General features: G+C 38.0%; 1 protein-coding gene across 5 annotated transcripts in view; it reads left to right on the forward strand.

Moving 5' to 3' along the window:
- MITF (melanocyte inducing transcription factor) overlaps positions 1-20,466 on the forward strand; it is a 204,435-nt gene that overhangs the window by 171,359 nt on the left and 12,610 nt on the right. For all 5 annotated transcript variants that reach the window (XM_089519450.1, XM_089519422.1, XM_089519440.1 and 2 more), the window contains 4 exons: positions 6,348-6,575; positions 11,101-11,187; positions 13,861-13,956; positions 19,040-19,157. In XM_089519450.1, coding sequence (XP_089375576.1) covers positions 6,348-6,575; positions 11,101-11,187; positions 13,861-13,956; positions 19,040-19,157 — 529 coding nt within the window. The remainder of the gene's footprint in view (positions 1-6,347; positions 6,576-11,100; positions 11,188-13,860; positions 13,957-19,039; positions 19,158-20,466) is intronic.

Consider the following 20,466-nt stretch of genomic DNA (forward strand, 5'->3'; position numbering starts at 1 on the left):
TTCCATTGAAATGAGAGCAAAGACTTAAAAAGTATTTGAATTTTATAATGATAAATCTAACTTCCTACGGCAATGTTATAGGAACAAAAGTTCATTTTCATAAGCTTCCTCTCCTTTGAATATTGTCATACTTGAAGTCTGGTATGTCTTTTTGCCCATGCCTACCACAGTTAACTAAATGATATACCAGTATGAAGAAAGCTGTTTGGGGTTTAATAGTGACATTTTTATTCACTGTGTCTTTTATAAGCTAATGTATATAAAATTTCTATTCATTTTTCTAAATGGGGTCATCCATCTCCTTTATATACAGTGGAAACAGGACATCACATGCTGATTCAAAGATATAATGTATTGTAGTTTACATTGAACAAGGCTATAGGTTTAAAACCAGGAAGCCATTCTTAATTATTATATTTGTATTAAACCAACCCAAACACCAATGAAACTGCATTCTTAAATAGGTTGGGTACAATATTAATTTAAGAATACAGGTTGAATATCCTTTATCTGGTAAACTTGGGACCAGAAGTGTTTTAGAGTTCAGAATTTTTCAGATTATAACCCAGGACATAGGAACACTTACTGTATATACTCATGAATCTAGACATTTTAGTCAAAAAATTGTCCCCAAAACTTGAATTGACTTATCCATGGGTCAATATCCATGGGTCAAAACTTTAACTCTTACTTTTTTAAAAAAAGGAATCATCCTTTTTAAAAAAAGGAATCATCCTGTCTAGAAGCAGTGACCCCTTTGTACTCTCTTATCCATCCATCCATCCATCCATCCATCCATCCATCCATCATCCTTTAGTTTGAGCACAAACAGGACCTCATCGCACTGCCCCCGAGGAGGTGAAGGGGGCGTGATGAAAGGGAAGGGGATGAGAACAGAATGGGTGCTATCACCCATTTTACTGCATGCTGGAATGCCGCCGGAAGTTCCCATTGTGTTCCTGATCTGTCCTAGAGGAGGTGATTTTCAGGAACTGTTCAGAAGCGTTCCTGAAAATTGCCTCATCTGGGACGGATCAGGAATACAATGGGAACTTGCGGCAGTGGCGGCATTCCGGCATGCAGTAAAATGGGTGATAGTACCCATTCTGTTCTCATCCCGCTCCCTTTCATCATGCACCCATCACCTCCCTGGGAGCAGTGCAGTAAGGTCCAATGTTACACATGCTGGAATTTTATAAGTTCTTTGGCATTCTTTTCCTTTGCTACATCCTTTGTTACATGTCTCAAAGTTTTACCCTCAGCTTATCCACAAGACATATCAAAATCCATAATTTTGGCCCCCAAAACTGTCCTCAACTTCTAACTGAGATCAACTTATAGTTGAGTAAATACGATAAACTATTTCAATGGTGTTGTTACCCACTTTAAAAGTTATGTAAATCATCCGTGGTCATTATTTTCTGTCTCTTTAATATTCAAGTATAACCCTGCTTTTACACTTTTGTCCTTAATTTTCCCCAGCAGTCATTCCAAGTCCTTGCTATTTTTTTGCAAGTAATATGGTGTCCTCTGAGCATCTTAAATTGTTGCTGTTCCTTCCCACAATTTTCATATCTGCTACCTCTGAGTCTAATCCTGCTTCTATCTGATAAGTTCTCCATATAAATTAAACAGATAGGATGATAAAATGCAGCTTTGTCTGACCTTGCAAATGAGAAAACATTATGTTTCTTCATATTGAAGATTTTCATACCTGCACTCACCATGGGGTAAGTGCTGGTAAAACGCTGGTAAAATGTCAGGGAAGCATGCCTGACACTTCTGAAACATCAAAGAATTGTCCTCTTGCCTCGAGGGTCCTTGAATCACTCGCAGAGCAGCAATTTCCTATGAACACAAAGTTTCAGTTCATAGGAAATTGTTGTTCTGTGAACAATTCATGGATGTTAGAGGCGAGGGGACGATTCCCTGACGTTTCAGAAGCGTGTCAGGCTTTCATACTCATGCACTCCCTGATGTTTTACCAGCATTTTACTGGTGTTTACCCCACGGTAAGCACTGTTGTGAAAATCTCCATTGTCGCCTGACAGTTGTCTGTCATCCAAAGTATAGGTTACACTTTGGGACAAACAGATGTTGTGGCACTTCCATTTTTATTTTATTTTTTTTAGACTGAGAACCATGATTGTTTAAGGATCTAAACAGACAAAGCTTTGCTGGAATCTGTAAAACACAAGTTGATTTCCTTCTGATGCTTTTTGCTGCATTCACTTACTCAACATATGTATTCAATATGATCCGTAGTGCCTCTTCATTTTGTGCATCCAACTGGGACTTTATTATAGAATCTTGAGGATCCCTTTGCTTGCCTGGGAGATGCTGTTCTCTTCACATCCCATCTCAGATCATGCCTAGGATTGCTTTGAAACTTTAGGCTCTTTAATAGTGAGAGGGAGCTGCGGGAATAGAGAAGGGAACACAAAAGTTTCTTTCCATGATGATCTTCCTGATCATAGTTCATAAGATATAAGACAGTGTTGCAAGGCTGCAGGAATTAGTCACAAGTCCTATTCATACTAAGGATGTAATGTTACGTGCAAAACAAAAGAATTTTCAAAATATTCTTCCCACTGGGCAAGGTTATCAGAGTGTATGTGCATTTTCCTATAATTTTTGCATTCAGGGACTTTTTTTTTTGCAAAAGAAAATATTATTTGTATGAAAAACAGCATTGTGCAGAAAATAGCATATTTTGCAAAGTACTTAGTTTTGCACTTTTTTGCACATACACATTTTTCACAGAAAACTGCCAAATCGTGAACATTCTCTCAGCATTTGACCATCTTCTTGAAATACATTTGACCATTCTCACTTAGGAAATGTAGAGCTGAATAAGAATTAATGATTGCCATCAAAAGCTTTAGGGGAGTTTATGATTTGCGTCACAACTTGTTAGTTATCCTCAGTGTATGAATATATTTGTATAATGGGCCCTTGGTATCCACTGCAGATATGGAGGGCCAACTGTATTTACTTGTGCTAATAACCACATACACATTCATGATCTGAAAGCTGAAACTGCTACCCACAGACTAGGGTTAATAAAGCATGATCATTAATCTTTCTGTCTTTCTCACAAACTGGTCTTTTAGCAAGTGAAATATTTTATTTTCATTGAATGCTGAAAAGCAGCTTCTGATAATAATCCTTTTCAGTGATTGGTATGATGAGGAGAAGTGTTTATGTGACAAATAGTTCTCATTCTGTGCAGATCAAGATGCACTGCACGTAGAAACTTGATTTGCCTTTGGCAGAATATAACAGTTATTTTTATTGTTTTCAGGGAGGGGTACTGTTGAGGGATATGTCAAAGATCATGAGAATCTTATACCATGTAAAGACCACTGGTCCTTTCCAATCAGTATATTTGACAGCAGGATGGGAGTTGTGTGCCCTCCAAATGTCCCATCATCCCACTCAGCATGACCATATGCGTCTTAAGGTGCATCTACACAAATATACTGTAGAAATACAGAAAAACAGGTTGAGTCTCCCTTATCCAAAATGCTTGGGACCAAGGAGTATTTTGGATTTTGGAATTTTTCATATTTGGGGATATTTGCATATACAGTTCGCCCTTTGTTTACACAGAGTATCTGTTCAGGACTCCCCCACATAAAACAAATACCGCCTATGCTCGAGCCCCATTTAAATGAATGGGGCTCATGCATGTGGTGGCATGGCGGCGTGTGTGTGCCACGGGCACATGCCCCATTCATCCTTATGGGATGCACCGCCCCCTCTCCCTGCGTGGCTTTCAGCGTTTGCTGAAAGCCGCATAAAGTGCGCCTGCGTATGACACGGACACACTGTACATAATGAGATATCTTGGAGATAGGACCCAAGTCTAAACATGAAATTCATTTATCTTTCATATATACTTTGTACACACAGCCTGAAGGTAATTTTATAAATATTTTAAATAATTTTGTGTATGAAACAAAGTTTACGTACACTGAACCATCAGAAAGCAAAGGTGTCACTATCTAAGCCAGTCATGTGCAAAAATTTTGGATTTTGAAATATTTCACATTTCAGAACTATAGATGAGGGAGACTCAGCTGCCACTTTAACTGCCATGGCTCCATCCTACAGAATCCTGGGATTTGTCATTTTGTGAGGCACCAGCACTCTTTGGCAGAAAAGGCTTAAAGACCTTGTAAAACTACAAATCCCCAAATTTTATTGGAAGGAGCAACAGTGCTGGAAGTGTATCAAACTGCATTATTTCTACAGTACAGATGCTCCATTAGATGGTTTTGTTGGATGAATCAGCCAAAACATTTGCCTATACCTTTGGAGGATGTAGCCATTCTTTGAATACCAACATGGAGGCACCACCAATCCCATCTTATCAGGAGGATGCAACATTTCTTAGCAGTAGCGTGCATGGCAAAGAAATTTGCCTAGTGGTTTTTCTGCAGCGTCGTCTTAACAGCAGACATAAAACAAGAAAGGCTATTGCTAAAGAAAAATACCATTGTCTGCTGGCATGACTGGAACGAAAGCTGAATAGTGACTTGGCCTTAAGCAAACTATCAATCTGACTTTGATAACCCATCACTGTAAAAGGCTCCTTTATGTTTATGAAAAAACCATGACGTCAAAGCCATGGATAAAAAACCCCTAAGTACCAAAATTTTCAGGCTAAACTTACATTGTGTACAGAAAAGGGGGGAAAAGAGAGAGAGAGAGAAGAAGAAGAAGAAGGGAAGAAAAAGAGAGAAAACCATCTGTGTGACCAGTTTGTTTCTCTACATGCATAACTAATTAGTTTAGGTTATTATAAGCCTGAGCTGTTATACCCAAGTTGTTTGTGCCATTTTCGGGGATAACTTGTTCATGGTGCATAAACAGAAGTCGCAGAAAAATAAAAGGAAATCTGCCAAACTGGTTGCCTGGCCTTGCTAAGAATATATAAATGTCATGCTGGAAATGCTTGAATATAATCATTACCAGGTGAGTTACCATTTTAAAATATATATATATAATATACATCTGATGATAATATTTATCCCAATCATGAATACCAGCACCCACTTATTTGTGTACAGCTAGGGTCACACACTCACATGCATTATTACATTACTGTAAGTTTACAGTAAAATGTAACAGTAAAGACACATAATAGAAATTATATTTCCTTACTAGTTTCTATATAGGTAGAATTTAGAATTTAAAAAGAATTTAGTTACATACAGGTTCTTTGCATGATACTGCTTCACTTTATTACAGTTGAATGACAACAGAAGCTGCTGAATCAAATAAAACCTATTCAACATGATGAAATACATTGCAGTGAAGCAATGTATATATACTTAAATACCACATACATGGTTGAGATTGAACGTCTGGTTTGTTTGTTTTCATTTTTATGTTAAGATGGTCAACATAGATAAGGGTGAAGACTTTAATGACTATTAGTATTCCTTGTCAACTTTGTTTTCTGTTCCTATCTTAAGCATATTGCTCTTTTCTACACATTTTGTCAATTTTATATAATTTTAGGGGTTTTTAAATTGGGGTAATGTGCAATTAATAGTTTGTATAATTCATTTGTATGTTTTTGATTTATAATAATGTTTATTGGTTTGTTAAAATATTTTTAAAAATTCAAAAAAGAACAAACAATCTTACAACCACATCAACAATAATTATTCTTTCTCTCTTTTCCTACTTTCCTTCTCCCACTCATCTAATTATCCCTTATCCTTTCTCCTTCTTACACTACTCCTCTCCTTCTTCTTCTTTCTCAATCAGTCATTCCCTTTTACCTTATCCGTTTTATTCTTCCATTCCAATCATTCTCTCCTTCCTTATTCTTTTGCCTATAACTACCTTCTTCTTATTATATGCTCACCTTCAACTACATACCTATCCCTCATAATCCATTCCCACATCAGCTCTTCTTTTTACATTTGTATGTTTTTAATTGTAAGCCACTTTGTGTTCCAACTGTGTTCCAGTTTGGGGGGGGAACCGATGATGATGACGACGACGAAGATTTATCTTTAATATTTATTTCCATGTTAGTTATTTGTGATATGCTACTGGCATTTTGAAATTATTGACCTGGATGATTTGTGTTATTGTCCTATAAAACCTGATGCTCTTTTAAAATAAAAATAGACATATATTTACATTTATTTATATGGTTTTTTTAAAAAAATCAGTGTATCTGAATGAATTGTGTACATGTGCATTTTATTTTATTTTCAAACCGATATTAGATCAACCTTTAAAACTGTACCGAAATCAGTGTATGCTAAAATGCTGAGTTCACAAATGCTAACTAGATGAGGCTATTCTTGTTTATGTGTTCACAGGTGCAAACTCACCTGGAAAACCCTACCAAGTATCACATCCAACAAGCTCAACGGCAGCAAGTCAAACAATACCTCTCTACAACATTAGGAAACAAGCACACCAGCCAGGCACTAAGCTTACCATGCCCAAACCAGCCAGGTGAACATGTTATGCCCCCAGGGACAGGGAGCAGCGCCCCGAACAGCCCCATGGCTATGCTTACGCTCAACTCTAACTGTGAAAAAGAGGTAAGACCATAACTGACATTTTGTGTTACATATTGATTTTTTAAATGGTGAAAGGTCTCCTTCCCCATAGCAACAAAAAGAAAATACTACTCATCTTTGTACTTCCCCTGTAACAACTATTTATATACCATTTGTTTAGAAGAAGACATTACTAAAGGTCTAGAGGAAAGGTGAACATGGTTTAAGAAACCAAAACCAACCTTTCTTTCATTCAGTGTAGTTAGAACTTTTTCTGTGTTCTTGTATTAGTATACGCAGTAGGGGCGGATGCAACTGACCTTTTAGATACAAAGGCATTTTTGTTTCTTTCCCTAACTTTCTGGGATAATGTTATTACGACTCAGTGTGGATTTAAATGGCAAGTTTTTCCACCACACACTCATATTTTGCCGTTGACATGCCAGGGCATTTGCACGGAGCATAAAACCCACTCTAGCCTGCTAGAATATGGAGCTGTGTCCTATTTTTGACAGATGCAGCTAGCCGTATGCAGTAGCCTTCCTCTGTTCTTGGTCTCCTCAGGGCTAGCCAACAATGGCCACAGAAGCTCCATACAGCTGTTTAAATTTGTAGTTTTATTTCCAAGATTATATTTTATCCACAGTTCTATCTTCCCTCTCTGTAAATCATTCTAGATCAGTGACAATTACCACCATAGTGGCACATTCTATTTATCTGGCACAAAGAAGTGTTTGTATTTGCAATTAAATCATGATTCAATCATATAAAAATTGTTCTTAACTAGGTCAGAAAGAGTACAAATATGATCATAATAATACAAGAAAAGCCATTGTATATGGTTGTTGTATCTTTAATTTTTGCAAACCACTCTGAAATCTTATAATGAAGAGGAGTGTACATATTTTTTTTAAAGTAAGTAAACTTCATTTTTCTGTCTGTCCTGATTCTAGTGCTATTCAGTTTTGTTAAGCGAGCTATACATCTAATGTTCTGAGAAGTTCTTTTTGTCCAGCTTCTCCATGGCAGTCCAAATTTTGCAAATTTTTATCATACCTTCTCTAAATAAGCCCACATTGCTAAGAACAATGTTCCAAAACTCTGAATCATATTGCTAGCCTTTTTTATCTCTGCGGTCCAAAACACAGCAGAAATAATCCAGTGTGAGACCTTTTATTGCACTGGCTCAGTGCTAGGGAATCCTGGGAAATCCTGTAGTTTATTTTGGCACCTGAGTGCTCTGTCAGAGAATGCTAAATGTCTCACAAAACTACAGTTTCCAGAATTCCCTAACACTGAGCCAGGGCAGTTAAAGTGGTCTCAAACTGGATTATTTCTGCAGTGTGTTTTGGACCTGAGAAGTGGGGTTCTTTTCTCATCTTTATGTGGATCATCCTTAGCAAGGTATTTACCATTTTCAGGTTTACTATGGAAGAGTTCACACTTTAGTATTACAATGCAAATAACATATTCAGTCGTTTGATTTCTTCTTACTAATCAAATCTGTTATGTAGCATGCAAAATAAGCAAAACTCACCCTTGTTAGGGAAATTTAAGGAAAGGGCTAAAAATAAGATAGCCAATATAATAATTTCCTTTTCTATAAAACTGTGACCTCGAAGTTTTAAAATATGGCCTGATCACACCATCTCAAATAAGATATATAGAGCAAGAAAAAGTGCAAAAAAGGCCAACCACATAATGCTAGGGACTGTTAAACCTTCCCAACTCTGAAAGTGTGTTTTTAGTTTAGGGGAGTGGGAAAACAGACTATAGGGAGGTGAGTTGAGGACATGGTAGAGATTAATGGGATTGTGTATACACAGCAAGGGGCATGACTAGGAAGTGTTAAGAATGTTTGCTATCTCAGCCTTAACACTGGAACTTCACAATAATTCATAGTAGATTCGCAATGGATGTAAGCAGATATAAAAAAGTTATAAAAAGGTTTGTATGTTTAATTAATTGTTAAAAAGCTTTAAAGGCTAATTCAATTAAATTTCAGTTAGAACAAAAAAAAAAGGGGGGGGGGACCTTGACTATTATGTGAAGTTGCCATTAAAGTTTAAGTTAAAAATCTTACACTAAAAGCCTTATCAGAATGAAGCTGGAAATGCCATCTATGATTTTACTTCCCAATCCCTTGTTCCACTTATTTTTTTTACTCTTTAGTTCACATAGATTTTAGGTGTTCGCACAGGGTTCTGAATTCCTCCAGATTTTAGTGGTAGAAAGTTTCAGTAATATGGATCTTTTATCATGTTTGGGCAGTGGGGGTAATCTGTTACTAAACCGTTAATGTACATATTATTGAGTATGTGGTTTGAGTCTTATAACTTAAATATTGTAATTATTCAACTCTGAGGTACTAACAGCTTTTCAGTAATCCAGGAGTACTATGCTTTGGATAGACAATCTGCTGAGAAATTGAAAATTTGTTGGATCTTTAACACAGCTCCACATTTTACAAATGATTAATTTAAATTAATGCAGAAACCCCAATGGAAGTCTTTCAGTTAAATTTAAATAACATGTCCTTTTTGTTGGAAAATTTCCAGCTTTATTGATTTTAATTAGTTTCTGTGACTAGCTTTAAGGTAGAAAAAAAAGTACAGTTATGAGACAAGGTTGTATTCATTGTAATGGAAGTGGAGAAAAAAGTCTTCTGCTAGTGGTGGCACATTCTGCAAGGAATCCTGCAAGCAGTAGAGGAACACCTAGGACAAACAGATACCTAGGGTACATCTACACTGTAGAAATAGTGCAGCTTGGCACCACATTAACTGCCATCACTCCATCATACAGAATCCTAGGATCTGTAGTTTTGTGAGGCACCACCACTCTTTTTCAGAGAAGGCTAAATATCTTGTGAAAATACAGATCCCAGAGTTTCATAGGCTGAAACTAGAGCACTTCAAGTGTTGCCAACCTGCATTGTTTCTACATTGTAGATGCACCCTTAGCTGAATAAATCTGTCATGAGCAGTAAAGGCACCAGTGCAATGGATTACATAATTGTGATCAAAGCAATAGATCTGACACTAGCTCAAGCATGAGAACAGAGTTTCCATCAACAGTGGAAGCTTTGTGACACCATGGTAATTGATTTGTGAAATTCATCTCCTCCCACAAGTGGCAGTAGCCACTTGCACAGAGGGCTTGTGAAGGGAGTTAAATAGATGCATGGAAAACAATAGTTTATGAAACCTTCACTATGAGCATTACTATTGTCTTTGCACTTTCTGTGGGCATTCTATAGCCACAGTTGTAGGGGGAAAGACCTTGGACTAGAATGGTCTTTGCAAGTCTTTTCTAATGTTAATTTATTTGTGGCTTTGTCCAGAAATAGGATTTTTAAAACTCTACATATGTTTTCAAATAGGAGTTGTGTATGTTTTTCTATGGCACGTAATTGTGGCCCAACATATATTCTTAAATTTCTGTTTAGTACATCCAGCTAATGCACCGTTTACATACCAGCTGATTTTATAGAATGAAATCTGAATCATACAACCATAGAATCTTAAGAGTTGAAAGGTACCACAAAGAACATCTTGTCCAATGCTATGGTATGCAGAAATACAGAGCTAAAGCACAATTATTTAGTGTTGCTGCTGACTTTCTGTAGTGCTATTATTTAACTGTTGTCTCCCTGCGCTGACCTTTGTTCTGTTTGCTTTGTGAAACTTCCAAAAGTGTTAATAGTCAGAATATGAATCATTAATTTCCCAGCTAAAAACAAGGTTTCTTGATGGTTGAGAAAACCCATTAGGAAGATAACATAGCAGTTAATCTCTTGAATTGTTTTTCTGCTATTCACATAATCTGAAATGTTATGGGTGTTATTCTATGCAGAATGACACATGCATGTTTTCGTATAAAAATAGTTTTCCTGAGCAGGAGACATTTTTGTGTGTGCAAAACTCAAAAATTTCATGCAATTCCCCTCCCCTACACACACACACACACATTTATTTCTGCACATCATAATTTCCCCAGAATACTGCAGGATGTGTGAATGTGCAGAGAACAGCACATGGAAATATTTGTATTTTACCACAATGGAGTGAAAGCTATTATTAAAACGAAATTATTCATCCTTACATGTGAGAATAAAAGTTAGAGGCTTAATGTAATTTTATTACATTATTAAAATAATATTTTCTGTACACATTTATAATCTAAGGCAGAAGAACAAATGTAAAGCAGAAGAAGAAGCTTCCAAACAGAAGCTGAACGAGCACCTAGGGAGATGAGCAGCCATAATGGTTAATATTTTCATTAATTCCTTTCTGAATGGGCAAATTGTTCCATTTAAAAGTGGTTAGTACTGTAGTGTGTTAAGCATGTCTGGTAGAGACTAGAAGAGCTACTTTGTTTGAACTACATCTCCTCGAACCACTCCAGCCACTCCATTAGGAGCTTTCGGGGCATTTTAATCCAAATATATATTTTACCAAGGTGTGTACTGGCTCATTCTAGGGAAGACCACAAGCATTAAAGAATAGTTTGTGCTTTGCTTTCCTTTCCTTATTTCTGTCTTAATTCCTCTTTTTCTTATTTACAGGGCTTTTATAAATTTGAAGATCAAAACAACCGGGCAGAGAGTGAATGTCAGACTCTGAACACACATTCTCGAGCATCATGCATGCAGGTACAGGTGAATGAAACATGAGTAGAAGAAAAGCAGGAACCTCTCTTTCATTCAAATTCAGTTTTGCTAGGAGAATCTGTTGAATCCCGTTGTGCACACAGACAATAAAAGAATACTCTTGGGACCATTTCACACATCACATTTTTAAATATATAATGGATCCTTGGCATCTGCTGGGGTTTGGTTCTAGGACCCTCCATGGATACCAAAATCTATGGATGCTCAAGTCCCATTAAAAAGAATGCCACTGACCATTATATAAAATGGCAAAACCAAAATTTGCTTGATGCTTGAATCTATGGATAAAACATCTATGGATAAGGAGGGCTGACTGTATATGGTCAATAATATAAAATGTGATCATGAGAAGTAAACATTTGGAAATATGTATTTTATACATTCTGTAGCACTCTTATTGAAAAACTGACTGAAGTTTCCTGTCAAATTCAACTCAATTGTGTATTTATGCTGCTCCTCTGTTTTCTGGGTAGATCTAGTCCTAAATCCAGTTTCCTCATCTTGTATAATAAATGCATCAATTGCTGAATGAATCATCACTGATTTAACAGATCTACTGTAGTTGGGAAAAGTAATTGTGTTTAAGCCATAGTAATTGAAATGTGGTTTCCCCCCTTTCTGTATTCCATGCCTTAGGAATTGCAAATCACATCCTATTTATATGAATATAGGAGGACAGGTATGGCCAGTTCAGCACTGAACCCAGGGTATATCTCTCTTATAATGGATTAAAGGAACTCACCTTTTCTATGGATCTTCTTGGAAGGTCTAGAGCACTCTGCAGCAGTGCGGCATGGCTGTTTACAACACATCCTGCTGTGCAACGTGATGCAGCTGCAGCTGTGCAAAGTGCTCACTGGTGCCTTGTTCTGACCTCATAGTGAGTAACTCACTGCCGTGGCAGCTGCAGGAGGTGGCACAGTGGGACATGTGCGAAAAGCCACACGGCACCACAATGGGAGTGCCCAGGTAATGGGAGAACATCAGGGCAGCTCCAGGGCCAGGATACTTTGGGATGCTCCTGGAGTATTCTGGCCAGTACAGACACCATCTGAGAGTGCACCTGTGGGCATCAATAGAGAAAAGTTGCCTGACAGTCACTGAAAGCCACATGGCAACTGAGCAACTCCTTTGCCAGTTTGCTTTCCAGATGTGAGCAAACAGGGAAAAGAGAAGATCTGCAGACCTGCAACCTGTCCTGTCATCTGCTTTTTTCTTCTTTTTTTGAGGGATTTCCCCCCAACCCCATGTTTCATACTGAGCCTGCATATGATGGAAAAAACTGGAGCTATAGCTTAGGGATGGAAATGTGTGTGTGTGTGTGCGTAATGTCGAAGAATCCTGGAATAATAATAATAATATAATAATAAAAATTTATTTCTATACCGCCCTTCTAAAAATCAGGGCGGTGTACAACAAGAAAATCCATACAATTAAACATATTAAAATACATTAAAACATTGCAATAAAAACAAGCAAACTCATGCCAGCTCAACCAGCTGACGACAGAGGGGTGAGAAAATATACCGGGGGATAGAGTCAGGGGTAAGCCCGCTCGAAAAGATATGTTTTCAACTCCTTCTTAAATTCGGCCAGGGAGGTGGCCGAGCGGAGCTCAATGGGCAGCGAGTTCCAGAGGTTGGGGGCCAATGTGGTAAAGGCCCTCCTGGTGGTAGTAACTAGTCTAGCCTTTGGAACTCTTAATAATTGCTGCCCAGTTGATCTGAGTGTACGGGGCAGATTGTACGGAGAGAGGCGGTCCTCCAGGTACCCTGGGCCCAAGCCATTTAGGGAATGATAAAGATCTTTGCAGGTGGAACTTATTGTGTGCAAAATTCACACATGTTTGCTGTTCAAAGGAAACAGCATTTTCTTCCCAGGAAATAGCATTGTAGAATGTACATAAGTCTTATATCCTGTGAAGAAAAACTGCTTCCTATGCAGAAAAAGTGGCAATTGCAGACTTATTCTTCACAAAATTCACACGTAGTTGATTTGTATATAGAATAGCATTTTCTGGGCAGAAAGTAATACTTTCATGTAGAAATATTATTTCCTGCTTGCCCTACAACACAACACACATGAAACATTAATTACAAGGGGCATTTTGCTCAAAGTAAAAATTAACACATTTAATGAAGGTGTGCAGTTTCGCTCCCCTTGCTGCTCTTCCTTATGTAATGCTCAAAATTGTTCTGGAATAAGTAAATAACCTGAAAAAACTGCTGCTGGGTATTATCTGTATTAATTTTTGCCAAGGATGGAGAAAGTGCAGGCTATGGAGGCCATTTTTGACTACTGAAAACACCCCCAAAGCCCCATGGACCTCAACTTTTTAAAATTGAAAATACCCCATCCCTCCAAAAATAACCCCACTGCAGAACAAAGTGGTGTATCCTACTCAAGACCCCTACACACCTGGCAAAGGAACTCCTCCACAAATTGTCCAAAACCAAGATCAGATGTGATGCGCTGTTACTTCTGGTCATTTTAAGGGTCCCAGTGCAGCCTCTTGGAGGGATCTGAGAATGAAGAATAATCCCTCCAGAATATCCCTTCTGGCTTATGCTGTTCACAGTATTTGCTTTTGTCATTTCTGCAGTTTATACTTTAATCTATTTTACATTTCATGTGCATTTCACCTTTCTGTTATAGATGGACGATGTAATTGATGACATAATAAGTTTGGAATCCAGTTACAATGAAGAAATTTTTGGTTTAATGGATCCTGCACTACAGATGGCAAACACGGTACTGGGTTTTTTATTGTATCTTTTGGTTTATTGCTATTTGGTTTACCAGTGTTAAAGGGCTAGTCTACATATAAGTGCATTATAAGCATTGCTGTGCATTTTCACATATTCTCATTGACAGTTGTATTCATTTTCATGCACAAAATTGCATCTATTCCCACCTATTTACCCCCATGCTGCTGAAAACCTGCAGATGGATGGCCAGTAACACAGATTTCTGCAGATTTCCACAGATACTCTGGTAAAAACAATGAACCGTTTTTAAGGAGTCTCTCAAGGGAGGCACAAAAAGCCCAAACTCCTGTGAATCTTGTGTGGCCCAATCTCATTCTGCACAACTGGAATGCAGTATTTTGAATTATGTAGATTAACTCTTAGATATCAATAGAGGTGTTAGTTTGTTTTTGTTATGTTCTAATGTGTACAGATGTGAAGGCCCAGAAGAAACAACAACAGAAAATTCAGAAGAAATATAGTTTTTTCCTCTGAAAATTAGGGGGAAATAAAAAAGCAATTAATTACAGAATATTTTTGTTTAGAAAAGGGAATACAATATTTTATACAGTATGTTAATATATTTACTTGCCCAAAATTGCTTTTAAAAACTACGTAAACGGAAAGACTTTTATGTAAAACAGTTTCCTCTATCATAATTCCTGGTCTTGGTTTACTTTTCTTAGTTCTTTATATGGGAAAGAGCATTTTATCTGTCTCCTTGACACCATGGAGCACCAGAGGAGACAAAATATTTTTCTCTGTTTGTTTCTCTTTAAACCAATGTTAATGGTGTCTTTTGTTTTATTGCTTTTTTCCTGCTATTAATATTCAGTGACAAAATCAAAGAAGTTCCTTGTAATTCAGTCCCATTTGTAACAAATACAAATGTTATTTTGTCAAGTGTATTAGTACTGCCTCTGGATTTGAAAGACCCTGATTATGGAAAGGTACCTTGGTTGCCAACTATGCATTTTTTTCAGCAACATCAGAGTTAACACCATGAGAGTTGAAAGAGCATGAAAGTTGCTGTTGCAACAGTCTCCTCATACTTTGTTACTAAAACATTGTTGAAACCACTGGTTCAGCATCGAAGATGCCATGAGCTGTCTATTCACTGGGAGACTGATCTCACATGTAGTACATTACATGTGGGAGCACACATAAGGAACCCAAAGCTCCCTTGTTACAAGGGCCCCACTGGCTGCCGCTCTGTTCTCAGGAACAATAGAAAGTCCTGGTTATCATTTGCAACTCAGGTCCAAGTTATCTGAAGGAGTGTATCACCGTATTTAAACCTGCCAGTGTTTGCAATCTGGAAAGCCCCTTCTTTCAGTCCCACCACCCTCACAGGTAAATATTTTTAGAATATAGAAGAGGGCTGCTTCCAGGTACTGGAACCTCCTTCCCAGACAAATTAAACTGGCACGCTCCTTACTTTTATTCCAGAGGCAAATAAAAACCATTCAGGTCTTTGACTGATGACTATTCAGGGGGAAAGGGCCTCTCATATGCTGTGTTAGTTTTATTTATTGTTGATTTTAATGGTTTACTTTTAATTGCTTTTAATTCTGATAGTTCAATTATATTTTAAACTTTTGTATAATGTACACTTTTTTTTACTGTATCTGGGCCCGTTCCACACGGGTGTAAAGTGCGTCCTGGGGACGTACTAGGGTTAGGGAAAGTGTGTGCCTTACACACGCACCTAACCCTAGTGCGTCCCCAGGGCGTACAAAATGGCGGCACCTTATAAACATAGGCGCTGCCATTACGACATCATGAATGTGCCGCCTCCAAACAGGGTGGCCGGGACATGATGTCTTTGCGCTGCGCGAGGGCGCATAGAGCACCCTTTCCACGGTGCTAGAAGGAGCTCCAAAATGGAGCTCCTTCCGCAATGTGCGTCACTGGTGCAGCCTTTAGACGGTTGTGCCAGCAACGCAAGGGAGAAAGGGGCCAAGCGGCCCCTTTCTGCTCCTCCCCACTGCCACCGGGTGTCCTTGGGGCTTGAAGCCCCAAGGACACCCCTTTCCAGGCCGCGGGGAAGCGGCCTTTTGCCACTTCCCTGCGGCCTGGAAAGTGGCAGATCGGGGCCTTGGAGGCTGCCACTCTGGCAGCTGAGGCCCCAATCCAGCGGAGAAAGGAGCGCCTACAGGCCGCCCCAAAGGGGCGGTTTGTAATGCTCGCTTGTTTTAACTCTTGTAACCCATTTTGAGTGACTGGGGAAAAGGCAAGCTACTACTACTACTTACAGTGTAATACTAGTCACGGCAGGTTTATCCACTTGAAAAACACAGTTGAATATCTGTAGCATTTTACAAAACAAGGCATATTGAGGTGGGGGAAACCTTGTTTTAGAAGAGCAAAGCTTCTTCTAAGAGTTCTTTATACTCTCATTTGTAACTTTTGGAGTGGTAAAATGTACTAACTCCTTAATAGATTATAGGCAAAATCCCAACAGAGGAAATAGCCTGCCTGCAGCCTATAAATAGTTCTCCAGAGGGGACAAAGATGTCATTGTTCTTTAGAGGATTAGACCCTGCTTGCAATGTTGGCAGTGGTGCTCAGCTGCTGTTCAAGTATCTATGAAGAACATTAAAGTGCCATTGCTATGAGGAATGATAAACCCAGTGCTATAAATTTCCACATTGATCCTCCTTCTGATTTAGGCTCACATGTGAGAAGTGTTTAATCTAGTTTGCATACATATCATCAACACTATTTAGTTGTTGTTTTGTCAACATTTCAGTCTCCATTTTTGCTGGGTTCTAGTTTAATTTCCTTTTAACAAATGTGTTTAGATTCTCATTGCAAAGTGGAATATATTTATAATCTAATTGCTTTAATTTCTTTGGAAAACAATAGATCCATTACTTATTATCCAAAATTGAGAAATTCAGTTTCATTTTCTTTCTTTCCTTCTGCCACTCTTCTTCACTTCTTCTCCTCCTTTGTTAGCTTGATTATTGTGTTTTTTAAAAATGTGAACACAGAAAACATTGCTTAACACCACAATCCCAGATGCTGTAGGCTTTAAGGAGTCTAAATACCTGAAAGGCATCAGATCCTATCTGATCTTGAAAGCTAAGCAGTGTCATAATGAATGCATCAATTTCTGTAAGCTATATTTCAGAGGATGGAATTGGAAAAACCACCTCTGAGTATTCCTTGCATAAGAAAATCCTATGAAATTCATGGGGTCACAATAAGCCAACAGTCAACTTGGAGGCACATAATTAACATGCTGTTAGCAAGACCCACAAGTAATTATAAGTAAGCAATTTGACACTTCATTTATTTGAGTCCATGATATCTGCCTTTTAGTCCATATGGATATATGTGGATAAATTGTCCTCTGTATGTCTTTGACAGTGCAGGGGCATTTTGAGTCTTATCCACCCTGTGTGTGTGTGATTTGTGAGGGATCCTTTGGTTTGGAAGCTACAAGCAGCCCATGTGGGTTAAAAGTGGTTAAAAACATTATTGTTCGAGCAAGCTTACCCCTGACTCCCTGACCCCTAAAGTATTCTCTCCTCGCCCCCTTCGTCAGCATGTCAAGCTGGCACGAATTGTGGTGCTTATTGTTTTATTGTAAAAGGTTTTTAATGCTATGTTTTGATGTTTTTATATTGCTGTATTGTTGTATGTATGTTGGAAACCGCCTTGGTCTTATAAAGGCGGTATATAAATAAACTTACTTACTTACTTACTTACTTACTTACTTACTTACTTACTTACTTATGTGCTGTTCTTTCCCCACCCCAGTTTAGAGTAAGGTGTGTTCTGTTCTGTCTTGTTCTGTCCACTAGCCAAAATTCAGTTTCAGAAATGTTATTAGGAGGTGCATTCTGAGCATGTGGTAGAATCAAAGGCATGATATGTTCCATGCAAATGCCAGCATATTTTAGTTGAAAGTTCTTCCTGCTAATAGCTAAAGTTCAGGAGAGGCATTTCAGCCTTTTGGAATGAAAAATTATTGTGATAGTTATTATTAACTTTATACCCCACCTTGAGTCCCCACAATTGAGACTCAAGGCAGCTAACGGGGATTCACAACAAACAAGTATCCAAACCTGTCAAAAAGCTGTAATAAATAGCATCATGGGGGCAGTACAGTAATAAATGGTATCATGGGGAAGTGAACATAACATCCAAGGGAATGCCAAAAGAACAGAGTAGGATGCCACCTGACCTGACTTGTGCCTCAGGGGTTCATGGATGCCACCCCAAATCCCAGTTGGAGGATGTTGTTTTTTTAAATATATGAGTTTATTAAAACATCATATTAACTTACATACCAACCAATTATCCACATCCTATCTTAAAACTTTGCTCAACTATTTACTAATCCCTCATATACATAGATAATATGTATCGTGGAAATGATTTTCCCTATTAATTTCCTTTTTCTCATGTGGAAGATAATTTTGTTTTCTTTACATTCTCATACCCCTCCTGCCCCTCAACAAACTCAATTGTTATTCTCCATTTACTAAGCCAAACCTCTTCTTTCAATTGACCAAAATAAACTCTCCTTTTTTCCATTATAAAGACAAACATACTCTGATATATTTTGCTTCCATCTATTACAGTTCCACCTTCCTTTGTCCTTTCACCAATATGCAGTCACTGCTTGTGCTGCTATAATGAATTGTTTAGTTCAATATTTTTCCTCCTTCTCTAATCCTATATTCCTAAGATTACTAGTTATCCATAATTCTTTCTTTAATTGATTTTTCCCTATTTTTTTTTTAATCAAATTCTTGTTCTACTGTATTTCCTTCCAAATCTTTGTGGGTGTTTTTTAGAACTGAGATCAGAAATCTACTAGAAGTTTCAAAACCTCAGTCTGACCAGCCCATCTGTCTTAAGACCCTTTTGGCTGCATCTGAGTCCTTTTGCTGTTTCCGGTAACTTCTCAATATTGGTGTGCCATCTTTGGCTATTCTGGCACTGAGTTTATACAGGAATATGCAAATGCAGTGTGATGGTGAAAGATTTTACTGGTTTAATGCTTTGACTTTCCATCTCAAGGGGCTTTCTGTGAAAATAATCCAATCCTTTTTTTTTTTTGTCCTTTCCAGTTACCTGTATCTGGCAATCTGGTGGACTTGTATAGCAACCAAGGCATGCCTCCCCCAGGCCTCAACATCAGCAACTCATGCCCTGCTAATCTTCCTAATATAAAAAGGGAACTTACAGGTAAAGGTGAACTATCTTTTTTTAAAATGTATTCTCTAAAAAATTACTACTAATGCATCTCAGCCTTTGGTCCTCCTGCTGTTTTGGATCTACAATCCCTTTCTAGGGGCTATTCTGGCAGAGGCTTCTGGGAACTAAAGTCCAGGACATCTGGAGAACCTCAGGTTGAGAACCACTGATCTAATGCATTACTGCTATGAAAAGAACAAGAAAAACAGAGCAACATTAGATCTGCTGGATCATAGTCCATCTGGTTCAGCATCTGATATTCAGAGGTATCATGTAGGTTTCATAGCCAGTGGCCATTGGTAGATAATTTTTCTGTTGAAACAGTTTCTTTTTTGGACTAAAGTGTGTATTAAAATTGGATTGTGCAGCCATAAAAATGAACTTTTAAAGGCAAATGGGATGGAATGGACTATGTGTGAACACATCCGAAAAGCAAATAGACTGATTCACCTGTCACACAGCTTAGAAGTGTTACTATTTAAGGATTCCAATTAACAGAATGTCCCAACTAGCCATTGACCCTGCTACCCTCAGGATTCCAAGAGTTGCAAAGAACTAGCTTTTCTGAGGTTTGACCTTGTTTAGCAGAAACGTAAAAAAAGAGTAGCTGTCTTATATTGAATTAGATCATTTATTTGTCTATCTCCACATTCTAGCTATGGCTGTTGGTGGGTCCCCCCCCCCCCCCCCCCAGTTTGGACACAGTCCTTGACATTTCCTAAATGTAGATGCCACTGGTCTGTTACTTTTCTTAACTCCTTTCATTTCTTTTTGGGGAGGTTGTTTAAAATCAAGGTAAAGGAAACCAGTAGTTTATCTAACAGTACACAGCACACAGAAGCATAGCCCAGTTATGGGCAACGTTCTGGTCTAAAGCAGAGTAGGAGAGTCAGGCCCACAAAGTTCAAGCAGTGGGATTTCTAGTCATTTAATGTGCTCGAGTAAATTTATGTTTTCTGGAAAAAAAAGGTTATAGTGAGTTATATGACAAGATGAGAAGGAATAGATTTCTAAGTAAGAATGTTACCTGCAATGAGTTACTTTTTGGGGGTAATGAAGCCATAATGACATTCCTTTTGAAAATAAAGTAATATCACTACTTTACCTGCATAACAAGTAAGGTTTATAGGGAGAAAATGTGTGATAAAACACTTAGCTAGATTTTTGTTTTGATTGACCAATTAGATCTTTTTTTAAAAAATGTTCTTAAGTTGTTCAAGGTTAAACCATATCCCTAAGCAGTTCACATAGTGTACTCTGAAAATAAACGATAACTGCATGAAATGTCAAGTTCAAGTTC

This window comes from Sceloporus occidentalis, unplaced genomic scaffold (assembly GCF_023333645.1).
Source record: "Sceloporus occidentalis isolate IW3139 unplaced genomic scaffold, rSceOcc1.0.p SCAF_1, whole genome shotgun sequence".
Taxonomy (NCBI): domain Eukaryota; kingdom Metazoa; phylum Chordata; class Lepidosauria; order Squamata; family Phrynosomatidae; genus Sceloporus; species Sceloporus occidentalis.